Source organism: Takifugu flavidus, chromosome 11 (genome assembly GCF_003711565.1).
Source record: "Takifugu flavidus isolate HTHZ2018 chromosome 11, ASM371156v2, whole genome shotgun sequence".
Classification (NCBI taxonomy): Eukaryota; Metazoa; Chordata; class Actinopteri; order Tetraodontiformes; family Tetraodontidae; genus Takifugu; species Takifugu flavidus.
In genome coordinates this window covers 15398663-15413228 of record NC_079530.1, presented here as the reverse complement: position 1 = coordinate 15413228, position 14566 = coordinate 15398663, and the positions used below count along the sequence as shown (strand labels likewise).

The following is a 14566-nucleotide window of genomic DNA, read 5'->3' as shown; positions in this document are numbered from 1 at the left end:
AATTCAGAGCCGAGCTGTTGTGACAGGAGTGATGGGAGCAGTTTAGCAGTGACGCTGGCGGATCAAATTAGATATTTCATCTGGATGTCACTGTACAACAGGGTGAATCACAAGTATTACGCAATTAGAACCAGTCGGAGAGCTCAGAATTATGCAAAACAGGCTGATTAGAGCCACTGAAGCGGATTCTCAGCTGTAAGAAAACAGGCTTTCCCCTGAATCCTCACTGTTTGTGACCATTGTGGATAAATCATCATTTATGCCTCTATAAATCCCCACCAGTATCCGCCAGGCTGGCCCAGCACTCTTGGAAAAACTGGACTTTGGTCCACTTCCCAGTGGCTCTGGTCATTTTTGGAGGAGCGGCAGCTCATAAATCACCCACCGTGGTCGGGTCTCGCTCCTTGAATCGCCCCCGGAGTCGCGTCGTTGCCAGTGAAACGGTGATTTACGGTCCCTGCATATCTGAGACCCAGCTTTGGATGGTGGGTGTCCGCTCGGATTATTTTGGGACGGGGCTGGATGCAGGATGGTTGGGAGCGTTTTTCCAGCAGGATGGGTGTGGCTAACAATGTAGCGGATGCTACAGATGAAGTCGGATCCTTTGAGAAGACGGCAACAGTAGATGTAGATGCTGGTTAAATCCGTTGGCCCCTACTGTATCTTCATCAGGGCCTCCTGAATAGATGATCCTCTGACCGCAGATGATCGTTCCTGGGTAGCAGATCTCCCTCCTGGTAATCAGTCATGATGAAAACCTGCCGTAATGGCGCTCTGGTTAATGGCCCCAACAGATTAGTTTCCAATTCAGTCTCTGGCCAGTTAATCACGCTGGGTGACAACACCTTCTGCATGGCTGCATCATCGGCACTTCCTGTCAGGCGCAGTGTGCTTCCTGTGCCCTAGGTTCCCTAAATCATGCCTGCTCAGGTGCTGCCACAGTTAGCCGCTAACATATGCTAAAATAGGCTAGAATGATCTAGCTTATGTGTATCTACTCTAAACTCTGGCCAACTCTGGGAAGTAGCTCTTTCCTTTTTTTTTCCCCATCCACATTCAAGCTGGAGCGGAGCGAAAAGAGCGAGGTAGTCCAAATGCCAAGAAGTCCAAAACAACCTTTTAATCTGTCACTTTGATTTGCTGATTAAGTCACATTAAACAGACGGAGCAGGTTTCTCTGTCAGCGTAATGCGAGCGGACAAGTTATTTCGGCATCAGGATGGCGTCTGCCGATGGGTTCTGGCATCTTATGTCGCCGCAGCGCAGGACGGGCGGATTGACTGAGTCATTTTGGTCAAACAGATGAATTTATTCCAGATTGTTGTGATTTAAAAGTCCGTTCGCCTCACTCTCTTCCCAGAGGACGAACAGGCGTTCAAAGCTAAACCTTCACAACTGCTCGCCGTCAAACTCCATCAGATCTGCCGAGAGATGGAAAAATGTGATGGTGATTATTTAAAGATATCTCACCAAATATATATTTATGCAGCAAAAGAAAAAAAATCCTTTTAGCAACGGCGGCGCTGAAAGCTTAAATACTGGTGCAGATAAACAGAGATGTTTGCCATCGCTCGCGGTGTTAAGTGGCTGGATCCCCTTGAAAGAAAGCTAAAATCTGTTTCTGCATTTGATGCCATTAGCAAGCGTTAACACATAACCTTTGGCAGCGGCGTGCTAGCACCATTCTATCAGGCCGCCGTTTCCGAGCGGAGGATTCAGACAGCCGGGCGGCAGAGACGGGGGGGAAACCAGGCTCTGATATTAGCCGAAGTGAAATGTTAGCGTGTCTGGCGGTGGAATTTCAGATTTTCTCGCCGTGACCCTGAGACGCCGTGTCTTAGGGCCAGCCAGCTCTTTATTTGGTGCCCTCTGATCCGCTGCATTGGGGGCTACAATAACAAACTCCGTTATCTTTCTCCTCTTCTACCCTTGTGGTAATTTAGAAAAAAAAAAAACATACTTGAAGAAAATGTGGCGGGTTTTACTTGGTTTTTCAGCGCGGCAGTAGAGTCCAAAGATGATGGGATAACCTTGGGAGGAAAAGGACAACGGAGCTCGTGGCCACTGTCCTCCGTACCGTCACTAACCCGCTGTGACATTTTGTCTGAGGAGCAGCACTGACGGCTTATTCAGCCTCTTTTTTTCTTTTTTTCCCAGGCTTTTGTTGCTGTTGTTGTTCCGTCCGGCTCGGATTGTGTCTCCCTTCCTCCGCGAGGTAACCTTGACAAATACAACGAGCGAATCAGGGATATTAGCGGCGTCGATAATATTCGGCTTCATTAATTCCCAGGGTCGACGCGCCGCCCCCACTCTGCCCGTCCCCTCCTCGATACCTCAGCTGTGGCTCAAGCAGGCAGCCGGGCAGATAATCCGCCCTGAGCTGTGAAACATGTACCGTTATAATTAGCTTTGTCAGGTCGTCGCCCCGACAACCCTCATGCAGATAATATGATAATACGTCTTCATAACCGGCTGACCTTACATGCTCAATATTTCTCCCCTTATGAAGATTACATGTCAATAAAGTAATTGAGTCCCGGGGTGTGTGGCAAGTGAAGATTTAGGTTATTGGACTTTTCGGGGCAGTGATGTACGAGCGTTATTATTCTACCTGTCAGGGGATGTGCAGGGGGGGGGGGGGACGGTCCGAAAGTGGCGTGGAGGCGGGGAGGAGAGAGCGAGAGAGATATAAGAGGAGGAGGAAGACGGAGCGGCCGAGGAGAGACACTGAAGGGGACGGAAATGAAGGAGGGAGGACGGTGAGAGCTGGGGGGGGGGCAGATCTCACGCTTAATCATCTGCTCGTCCCTCCGTCTCGCCGTCCCCGCCCTCGTCCTCTGCACACGAGCGGGGGACGTGTCATATTAATTAAGAGGAGTGGAGGTACAGTGCAGCTATCCGTCTGCTGGGGGGGGACACGCGGAGGCCAGAGGGGTGTCATGTCCTCCTGGGCGCCTCCCATTGGCTGCTTCTGTGTGATCAGGTTACACGCTGGCAGGAAGTGACCACGCGACGTTGAGCCAGATCCGATGTCAACGGGGGTCACCCGTATCGTCCGCCGAAGCCTTCTACTTGCTCCGTTGCCTAGCAACATGGGCGCTTTGTCGCTTTGGCAAACGCACGTCCCGGTGCATCTTACGTGCGCAGGGCCGCGCACGTTCGTTTCCTCGCATCACGCCGTTGAAAGGACGACCCGACTCCATCGGTGGAATCAGTGTTTCAAATATGCCGCTCGTAAAAACCAGGGCAGCACTAAATTCCGGAACACAATCCCGAGTCCATAAACTCGGAGGACATCAATTTGTCCATTTAGGAGGCGGGAGATAATTGTCGCGCACGTGTCCTTCCTGACTCAGCAGTCTGGAGCAGCGGGGGAGGGGAAGGTCTCACCGCTGGCCGGGAGGGTCTCCAGGTCCTCTGAGCACCTCTAGAGGTCGGGGGACCATCCGAACCCCCCCAAACGGAGTGATGCTTTAAATGAACACGGGAAATTCCAGGTTTCAAGGTTGTTTTTCCTCTTTATGACGCGTCTGAAATATCGACTGAAATATTAATGAGGGAATTGGGGGGTTTGGCCGGGTCCGTTTATCTCTTTAAGTTGTTTGTGCATCTGAACTTTTTCCTGTTTTTTTTTTTTTTTCCTTTTTCTTGCCCCCCCCACCCACCCCCCCGCCACGTTGTGACAAATTATCCTAAATGCCACGTGTCAAGGTGGAGTTTTTCCCGTCATAATTTGACTGTCAGCGCGAGCGACAGAGGAAATGGGATGTGAAAATGAGTGCGGTCGATTAAGGTCCCACAATGAAGGTTACTCACATTTGGAGCCGCGCAGAGGCAGGAGTGGGGGGGGGGGACGCACAAAGGCATGATGGGAAGAGCACTGTTAAAGGATGTTTTAGCGTGTCCCCTCGGATTAGGCCTGGGGATTGATATCTTCCAGTCAGACGGATGCGTGATGTGAGTGATCCAGTCCCTCCATCGTGGTGACATGCAGCTCTTGGCTAACGCTCATCCGTGTTGATGGGCACACCCAGCACCACCAGGGCCCCGGCGAACACACCCGCCTCCCTCTCTCTCCGCGCCGCTGCCTCGCTCTGCCAGCTCTCTGCTTTTATTTCCATTGCCCTTCTCTCCCTGTTTTCTGTCACCGTGTCATGTCCGATCACCGTTTGGCTGGCCAAGCGCTCAGTGGGCCGGGCGGCGAGCAGGAGCCCCAGGTAGAGAGCTGCCCTCAGGATGGGCACTGAAACGACTCTAATAACGGGGCCCCCGCACGGCCCAGACAGGCTGGTCAGTTAGCAGAGCCGGGATTGGGAGTAATAAGCGTTTGATGTCCGCGGGGGACGGAAGTGTGAAGGAAGTACATCCAGACGCGGTCGCCGCGGTCACGCAGGTGCAGCCAGACGAGGTTTGAGGCGGAACAAGACGCCGGATTAGTATTGATATGTGTCGCTGCCGAGGCTGCCAGGCTGTGTGTCTTAGAGTCCGTCAGGGCAGCGGCGGCCATGCGGGTACTGATGTCCAGCACAGACCGAGCGGCCGCGAGGCCGGTAGCCAATCACCCGGCGTCAGAAGGAACCCGCTCAAAACCCAAAGCCGTATTTCCTCTTGGTGACAAATGCCACTCCTAGCTGGGCTTCGCTAACACTGGCTAGCTAACACTTAACGCTGACAGGAGGCCTTTATCTGTTCTAGGGCTTCTCTTCACCTGGAAAATGCACCGTAAATCTATTCTGGAGTATCAACTTCTGGACTTGACGGGTGTAAACTGGGAGGTGCGAGCACAGATGAGCGCGCCACCTGCCTTTGAACAGCCTGACGTGGTTGTAATTGACCAGACAATGGGCGTCATTACGCAGTCCCTTTCATGCTGCTCTGCCTGATAATTATTATTTAATGTGTTGAGATTGAGAGCATCATTAATTCATCCTTCCCTCCAATGTCAGAGAGACGAGCGCTGAAGTTATCTCCCTCTGCTGATTAATACGCCGCCGCTTTGTTATTGGATCCCGTCCCGCTGATTAAAGCCTCAGAGTGACTCGCCGGCCGCACTTCATACAACCGCCATTAGCGCACGCAGCCAAACCTTTAATTAGGATTTTCACTCCCCCCCATCCCTGTTTCGTCTGGAGGTTCGAACCACTTATCTGTGCTTTTCTTTTAATTAGAAATCCTGGCTGTAATGAGGAACGCCATCCATCAGCCGCGCGTGTCGTCAGTGGCGACGCCACGTTGGACACATCGTCAGGGTCTGTAGTGTTTCCACGTGCCTCTCGGGGCAGACGGAGCCCTTCGGGAACTCCGGATGTGGATCATCGGTGTGTGGCGGGGAGAGTTTTGTACTTCCTGTTGTGTTGTCTGGGGGGGCGGGGTCTGGTCGTAAACCGCCCTCCTCTTATCGGCGCTCTCCAGGGCTACTGTAACGCTGCTTTCTGGCCTCCGTGGGGGATAAACGTCACTGGAATTAATTTCACCTTTTTTCATTAGCCCTCCCGCGACGGTGATGCTTCCTTCAGTTCAAATTTATACGCCCCAGAATTCAATTTCCTCCCCGTCCCCATAAAGACGGCGTTCCTCTCTGCAGTTCCCAGCTCAGCAAATGAAGCCATCCTCGCTTTAGAGGCGTTTAATGACCGTGGTGGTGGCGCGGTGTCATCCTTCTGAGACAAAACGGCATCGTCGACGAGCTCAACCTCGGGATTGTGGCTAATCACTTTAGCTGGTCGTTATTTTCGGATTAATCACTGAGCTGTCATTAACCCAGGAGTTGAGAACTTCACTGAGAACTTGAAATCAAGCAACATTCATGCTATTGAATTGACAGCTGGGAATAATTCACTGTACGTAGAAGTTTCCATAAACCTTTGATGAGTCAAACAACTGACGTTGGGATGATTTTATCAGTGGAGTCTTGTTCAATATTAGCGCTCTCACGCTAACATAAAGGCATAAAAACAATGCTGCAGCCCAGAAACGTGGGTCGCTTCAGTTCAATGCTTCGATCATTTGATTCTCTCTCTCCTTTCAGTGCATCCTTCCACGCGCCGATGCTAACATGCTAGCATACATCGTGCCATCCACACATTCATGTAGCTCCACGCTACAGCGCCACGACACGTGTGGTTACTGTTTTATTATTTTTCTGTGGGTGTGTTTGTAAATGCTACAAAGTGCGGACCAAAGTACAAAGAAGTGAGGAGATTTTGTCTGGTTCTTGCAGCTTTAAAGGCTGTTTGATGGATAAGACTTGGTTTTAGGTTAATGTTGGGGTAAGTGGTAATGGTTCATCCCGTTAGCAGGGGACGTATTACAGTAAAGTCCTTCAAACGTGTGTGTGTGTGTGTGTGTGTGTGTGTGTGTGTGTCCATCTTTTGATAATGTTTGGCTCAGTGGTTTTGTGGCTCCACCTGCTTTGCTGTGGTGGTTCTGTTATTGTAGGCACTGTAATCCCCCCACCCCCCCAGCCACCTTGCCTGATAGCCAGTGTGGATGTGGAGGGTATAAATGGCTAATGAATTACAGATGAACATTGATGCAAATGAATGTTGTCCCAGGGTTATATGGCAGCTAGTTAAAAGTTTAATCAATACGCTGAAGTTGGGAACATGCAGGCGCTGCAGTTGTAAACGGGTGGGAGAGGAGCCGGGAGCCCGGGCGAGCGTCACGAGGACACTTCCTCCTGCTTAATGGACTAAATGTTGTTGTTTTTTAACTATCCTGTCAGTTTTAAACTAACACGCAGACGTTTGTTGGCAAATAAGACGGGCGGAGGCTCAATCCGTGGAAAATCCCTGGATTGTGTGTGTGTGTGTGTGTGTGTGTGTGTGTGTGTGTGTGTGTGTCACTACAATCTATTGTTTTATATCATTTTATTGTGTTTTTCCTGGATGCTAACGGTAGCGTGGCTGTCACAGACCTCTGTGAATTGTTCCTCTCTGAACTCTTGGGTCTTCTAATAAAGACGAGACGCTTCTGCTCTCCTCTCCTTTAAAGTAACGCACGCTGTCTGCAGAACTCTGGCCCAGTTCCTCCCCCACCCAGGCATCACACACCCCCCATCACTTTCTTAATCTGTCACTTTAATGGCGGTTCGGTTCCCTCCTTCGTTATCACACGTGAGCTCGTGTAACGGGGACGAGCTCTTGCTGTCAGCCGGGACGGATCCAGGGCCACAGAATGAAGACACATTCACCTGCTCCTGCTAGCGGCTCTTTGTTCGGTTCCGTCCCTTTGATCTCAGATGTGCCGGCACCGCTTTTTAAATACCGTCGGAGGGTCGCGGGTCGTGCGGCGCCGGAGCCTAGCGATTGGTGCCGCGGCGTCTCCGATTGTGCTCCCTTCCCCTCCTTCTCGGCCCCCACAGGCTGCCGCTGAGCTCAGCAGAGTGTGAGCGCCCGAGGGGCCGTTATCTTTAGCTCCTTCATCTGTGAAGGTTAGCTCTGAAAGGCTCTGCTCGCTGCCTACAAACACACCCCCTCCAGGTAAAGTCTGGTAGGAGCCGCCTCGGTTCTGGTGCCTGGGCGGGTAATCTCTTTAAGGGCCCCGCTCCTGGAGAGCGCCGCCCTCTCGCCGGGTAAGCCGTGGAAATGCGATAGTCCCCGGCGCCTGTGTGATCAGAGCAGCGTGAGACACCCCCGGTCCTGCGGTGTCAGGCCCGCTCTCCAGCCGTGGCACCTGCGCCTCCAGGCAGATCTCGACGGCTGCTACCCCCCCCCCCACCACCTCCTCGATCACAGGAAGCACGTGCACACGCCGACAAACACAGGCTGTGTACGTTTCCCTCACACACCGGGGGAGCGGACAGGCGCCCGGATGTTATCGGAGGTGACAGCTCCTCACACTTCAGCGTTCCGATCACCTCAAGTATCTGAGCCGTGAGGGGAAATGAGCACTGCTCCTCTACAAAGTCCAGATTCAGATTGACTGAGCCTGTCCCCGGGCCCGTGGGCCGCCGCCGCCGCCGCCGCTCCTGCCGCACGGCTCCTCCGACTGACAGAACGCCCACCACCGCTGCAAGGAAGCGCGTGCGGCGCTGCGGAGCGCCGGCGTGCCCGTGTTTGTGCGCTTTGAAGAGTCGGGAGGAGAAGGGAGGAGTGAGCGTGTCAGGCCCGGTTAGGACCGTGGGTGGCGTCGGAATACGCTCGGCACTAATGTGGCACCAGTATCTCTGTCCCCGTCTCTGCTTCCTGTCACTTGGTTGCCGTCCGCTCCCGAGCGTCGACAGTGTCTCTTTGGATTACGTGATTGGACGGCGCTCCAAGGGCCCCCACCCGCTCTCTTAGGACCACATCCGCCCCTCCTCTTCTCCCATAATGCACTTGATGTCTGTTTAAAAGGCCCGGCGGAGGCTGCATCGATGGCATTGATGCCACCGACTGGTACAGTGGCGACACGGTCACGTGACCGCAGGAGGGCGGCGACATCAGAGCCGAGGGCTCCTGTTAGCGTGCTGATGTCACAAATCGACCACATGGTTGTACTGAATTTGTTTATTTTTACTGGAAGAAGAGGCTCCCACAAATGGTTCTGCTCTTTAATGGCGTCTTTGTCTAAATTAGCTGCTCATTAGCAGCAGCGGTCACAAGAGGTTGTTGCTAACGTTTGTTAGCGTTGAATTCGACCGCGGTAGCGCAGCGTCCAGCGTGCTGTGAGTTTAACCGCTGTTTGTTTCTCTTTTCAGGGGTGTTCGCCAAGTGTCGCTACGTCTACTACGGCAAACACTCGGAAGGCAACAGATTCATCCGCAACGACCAGCTGTGAGGACGGCGGCGCCGGGAAGGACGGCGGGTTGGAAAAGCGCCTCGTTATTTTTAGAAAGAAAGAAAAAAGTCGTGAAATGTTTGGTCGTTTCAACCGCAAGTGCCACATTTTCGTATCACATCCAAGCAGACAGTCACTCAGATATGATGCCCCCCCCCCCACACACACACACACACACTGTTGCCGTCGGTGACAAACAGACCCAGCCAGCATCCGTTTCCTCTGACAGCCATGATGGATCACCCGTCCTGCACCACCACTAATCAAGGATGAAGGGGGTGACGCTCACACACCTGGGGCCTGACACGGGCTCGCTCGCTCATCCTCACACTCCCCCTGAAAAAAGCCAAGAAAAGCCGCCAACGTTCCGAAACCAGCGCCGCTAAGACGGCACGTTTTGTAATCTGTGAAGTTGAACTTTGACCTGATGGGTGTTTCCGCGTGCGCCTGGTAGGAGGGTGTTCCTCCGGGTAATCGGAACGCCACTGAAAGGAATGTGATGCTGGATGTCTGAAGACTTTAAATAAAGCGTGTTGGTGTTGAAGCTCCGCCCACTTGTCCAGATCTCCGTCCTGTTCCACATTTTCCCCCTAAATAACTTTAATTCCTCTTAATTCCAGAGAAGGTGGCGCTTAGAAATAAAAGAGTGACAACTCGCCCCGAGTACTGCGGCTCGCGGGTGTCGCGGAGACGGATGAATAAATCATGACGGCGAGGAACCCAAGAAAAAATCACTCCAGCCGTCAATCATTCCCAGACAGATGATGGAAAGGTCAGAGATACCCTTCTGCCATGTTTGTCCACTGTGTCTCTGACTGTTTACTTCTCCTCTTCCATCAGCTAACATTGGCGCTAGTTTACATGTGTGTGTGCGTGTGTCCACACACCACTTCCTGCAGGACTCCGTGACCATATTCCAGCTGACACGCCGTTCAGGAGCCTGGTCACTAGTGCGGGCGTTTCACCACGCCAAGGTTTATTGTCCGTGTTCTGATTGGCCGAGAGGAAACTCGGGCTGACAGCCGGAGGAGGCAGGAAGAGCCGAGCCACAACAAGTTCCCCCCCGCGCGACACAAAATGTCATCCTTCCCCCGGCTGCGGCGAGCGGCGAGCGGCGAGCGGCCAGCCGTCCCGCTGAAAAGAGCAGACAGTTAAAACTTTGTGACATGTGTCACGGGCGCTGCCATTGAGCCAGTGCCGCTGACGGAGCTGGGATTGACAGGCCCCCAGCCAGCTCCGGTGGCCGGGGGACACACCGAGTTCGGCGCGTGTCACTTCCCATCCTTGTCAGGGACGCATCCCCGGCACGAACTACATTATGGGATGGGCGGAGCTCGGCGGCATCAGTGATGCGGGCGGAGGATGAAGAGGGCGTGTGGTGGCGCTCCATTAATCAAGGTGTGAGCTGGTCGATTTACCTGGAGGCCAGGGGGCGAGGCCCCTCCCCCTGGTGCTCCCAGAGATCTGATTGGCTGAACAGATGGCGTGCCACTTCATCAGAGCGCATCAGTGCCCCCCCCCTTCCTTTTCTCTGCACTTTTGCCTGGTTTGGTGAACATCGTTTACGTGCTTCCTGTTTCTGGGAGGAACCTGGAGGACTTGAGGGAGAGCAGGAAAAGAGGATTTAATCCTTCAATCCCAGCCCCCCCCCCCCCCCCCCCCCCCCTCAAGCTGATGTCTCACTTGATCCAGAGGCTGAGGGTCGGGGGTGGGGGTGGGAGCGGCCCTCATTTCCGGGTTTTAGATGAGTAACATTTGTCACGGAGGGCTGCGCTGTAGTAATTAGCTTGTCAGCGGGCAGCAGGCTGAGCTGGCGCTTTCTGCTGAGACAGACGGACAGACTGACACCAGAGCTGACAGCCGGTCCATAATGTAGCAATTAACGTCATAAATAATTCCACTGCCAATTATATCAAAATGGACTCTGTTCTTTCGCAGGTTCCCCCTCAGAGTTCCCTCTGAAAATGGGTCCGAGTGTCTCCCCCCATAATTACGGGGCCTTTTATATGGAAATACGTGTTCGGAGCGCGGAGGTGAAGAGAGGATGACGGACGGAGGGGGAAAAAAAGATCCGCTACGCTAACGAGCCTGTTTGGCGCCCTTTTCGGGAGCAATCCCGAACGTCATTGACGGAAAAGCGAAAGAAGGAACGTTTGATTTGAAAATGAAGACAATTATGTGCGATGGATCGATGGGAGCCGCCGTTGTAAAGGTTGCCAAAGCTTAACCAACAGTGGGAATATTGATCTGACGCCCCATCGCTCGGTGGGAAAAATGATATCCATCCTCTGCGGGTTTTTTTCCCGGATGCGGGTCGATCGATTCCTGCGGAGGAGAGCAGCCGGAATCTGGGAGGGTTCGAATAATAAATGCACCCAATATGAGATGGAAATCAAACGTGGGGATTTCTTCTGAAGCCCTCATTATGGAGCCCCTCCGCCCATTTCCGCGGGTCGTTTGTCTCCACGAGAGTCGGCGGTCGGGGCATAAAGAGCGCTCGGCTCAGGTGGGGCCTCCTAAGGCGTTGTAAAACGACCTTAAACACATCAGATGTATCTTCGCCGCGACGCTGAGATACGGCAGCATGGAGAAGTCTCAAGGTCGTGTCAGATTAGCCTGCATTATGTATGATTCCCTGTTCTCCAATCACGCCTTGTGAGCCTTGATATGAAAGTGCTGCTAGCTAAATCAGCCACCTCGCTAGCATTTCTATTACCCTGACGGAGGAGATGAATAACGCTAAATAACAACAGGCGGCAGTAAATCATATTTACTCCCGCAGCTTCTTGTTGTCCTTTCGTCTCTGGTGTGCACGGATTTTACACCCGCGCGCGTCTTCTTGTTTGGCGCCCGTGTTTGTTCTTTGTACTTTATGGAGATGAGCGCGTCAGTCCTCCGCTTGTCACCGCCGTCTCCTTCGATGGCGTGCGTAATTATTGTGTCATCTGTGGCACCGGAATGGCTTGCTTTGAATAAAGCAGCTAAATGACCCTGTTAGCATAATTAATTTAACCATCCTGAGGGGCTGCAGTCGCCGCGCTCATGAATATTAATCACGGTCAGTGTCAGCGTTAAACACTGTACGACAACAACGCAACATGTTTGGGATTTGAAGTGAAAACGTCCCCCGATGCGGTTTTGGAGGCAGTTTCCGAGGCTTTGTTCAGCACCTCTTTGTCAATAAGAAAGATGAAAGGCAGCGTCTGCTAGCGTCTCCGCGCTATCGAGTGATCGTTGCCTGTTTTTCCTGGTAAAACTCTGACAAAGTTGCTATACTTGCGGGGACCGGAGGTTCACCATTTGCAATGCGTGTGTTGTGTGTTGGCAGTAGCAGATGCTCTATAAATCTGTGAAGGTCAGATGATCCTGATGTATTGATGCTAATGTCATGGGTGCGTTTGAGCCCAATAACAATAGTTCCTGTGTGGGAAAAAAGTTCAGCAAACTGCGCACAGCAAATTATTCATCCACTCAAATATGCATCTGAAGGTTTAAGCCGATAGCAGAAATCATTGAGGTCTGATGCTCGCAGGAGTTGGTTGGAACGTCCCTGAGCTGAAGGTTTATTGGTTGCGGCGCCTCTTTCCTGCCGTTTGTGGGTAAACTGGGCCGTGAACCTCCGTGTTGGTGGGTTGGCCGTTTCCTCTCGCTGACTGACGGGCGTAACCTTGTTTGCCTTCCCAAACATATGGATCTGAGGCTGCGGGACCGAGGGCAGAGGCTAAAGCTGCTCTAATTCTCCTCTTACAGAGAGCTCCTCGTTGTTTTTGCCACCAGGGAAAAACTCGACCGCTGCGTTCGAAATGTGCGTCTGACTCCGGCGGAGGTGCGTCATTGCCCCCCTCCCCCAGTGAGCAGGATTGAGTTGTCATATAGTTCTCCTAGGGCTCCTGAACTGATGTCCATCTCACTCCAATCATCTGTATGTCTACCCCCCCCCACCACACACACACACACACACACACACACACGCTGCACCTGCTGCTATTGACGTCGTGTCAGAGCTGAGGGGGGGACGTCTTAATCAACCCAGACACAGCGAGCATTGATCTGACAAGGCTCCGTAATGACCCCCTTGTTTTGGTAAAAGGCTCTGTTTATCTGGGACAGGAGCGACGTGCCGAGCATGGCCCATCGCCACGGCAACGATCAACACTGTGGCGATGGGACGAGGCTCTGTGTTCGGATCTCTACTTTTCCCATTTAATGACACCTGTCCCCTTAAACGCTGATGGGGGGGGGGTGTCAAACGGCATAATTAGTGTAAACGTCTTGCGTTTTATGGAAATGAAGAAGAATCGCCATGGCAACCACCCCCCCCATGTATGAACTGACCCCTGAGTTTCTGCCGCTCTATATAATCGTCCTCTTTGATTTGTTGTCTGTTTTTATTGATCAGCTGTTGCCTCTCAAAAGTGCGAGCGGCGCCGCCACGCTCCGTTGAGTCCATCTGCGGGGGCCGCAGGTCGCCGGCGCCGTCGGCCCCCGCCAGGCCTCCCCTGACTGGCCCCCGCAGCAGATGGTGAATATTATTGGCATCCTGACGGCCTCTCACCCCCGCCGAGTGTGTAAAATTGCTAATAAGCAAGATGATGGTGGCGCTGCGTGCCGTCACCGCGGGGGGGAAAGCTCACGCTGGTGATCTAGGTCCTCGGCAGAGTGGAGGAGAGGTTTGTTTGGGCGGAGAGGCCGTGTGTAAAGGTCACGGAGGTCGCCCGGGGCGTCATCGCCGAGGTCGGTGAGGACTCTCGACGCTCCGTGTTTGGAAAAATTACCAAAGGCTTCGCCCAGAAGAGACACTTTTGACATGAGAGGTCTTCTTTATTCTGTCCGATTGGCGTCGCCACACCATTAAATCAGGCGAAGGTCGCCGCGGCGACCGAGAACGAGCTGCTTGTTTACGGGAATCCAGTGTTGTTATTTATTCCTGCGTTCTGGGTGTGACACGGCGATAAGGCCAACACTCGCCCGCTCCTCCCGCGCGCCTCATTACCCCCCAAGTATCTCGGAGGAGCAGGACGCCTCGGTGGCGGCGCAACGCACACAATCATAAACATTTATGCCGGCGTTTCTCACCGCCTGATTACACTTTTATGGCTCATATTGAGATAAGGCCAGTTGCCACGGCGATGGCAGGGCCACAGGCCCAGCCCGCCTCGCCGTCGCCGCGGTAACACCAAACTATAGTAAACGGCTGATCGATAAGCTGCGGCGGGATCGATCTGCATCAGTGGTGCCGCGTGAGCACACCTGGAGCCACTTACGTGTAAATCAATCGTTTTGAAAACACCTCACAGAGCCCCCCCCCCCCCCCCCCCCAACACACACACACACACACACACACATGGACACACACACACCCCAACACTAACAAGCCATCAGTCCCAGCTGCTCCTTATCTCACCACAAATCAACAGCCGCACAAACATCTGCTCTGATTCTTACCCCCCCCCCCTCCACCCCACCCCTCACCTACCCCCCACTCCCTCACCCCACCCCACCCCCCTGATGGCAAGGAGGTTCTGCGAGTCCTTGCAGCGCCACTTAAGCTAACCCCAGGCTAATGGCGGTCGCACGTTGGCGTGAGGAATGAGGACAAATGCCAGGGCGGGTCGCCTGTTCTCCTCCCAACCGCCTGTTTGACATTGAAGTGTGAAATTGCACACTTCAGCTGAGGAGGAGGAGGAGGAGGAGGAGGAAGAGCGGGCGGTGACCAGACTGGAGAGACAGCGGCGGTTCCTAAGAGGACGTCTGGAAAGGCCTCCCTCCTCAGAAGCCCCTGGAGGACCCTCAGACTCCTCTGCAC

General features: G+C 53.4%; 1 protein-coding gene and 1 long non-coding RNA gene across 3 annotated transcripts in view; one reads left to right on the top strand and one right to left on the bottom strand.

Annotated features, from left to right (window-relative positions):
* Positions 1–9309, top strand: part of lrmda (leucine rich melanocyte differentiation associated) — a 141620-nt gene extending 132311 nt beyond the window's left edge. For both annotated transcript variants that reach the window (XM_057047193.1, XM_057047194.1), the window contains exon 7: positions 8681–9309. In XM_057047193.1, the coding sequence (XP_056903173.1) occupies positions 8681–8760 (80 nt within the window). In that variant the 3' untranslated portion in view covers positions 8761–9309. The remainder of the gene's footprint in view (positions 1–8680) is intronic.
* Positions 1096–3328, bottom strand: LOC130533625 (uncharacterized). Its single transcript, XR_008952629.1, has 2 exons — positions 1986–3328; positions 1096–1421 (listed from the first exon to the last, which is right to left on the bottom strand). It is a non-coding gene; the product is annotated as an uncharacterized LOC130533625 (long non-coding RNA).
* Positions 9310–14566: the final 5257 nt, after the last annotated feature.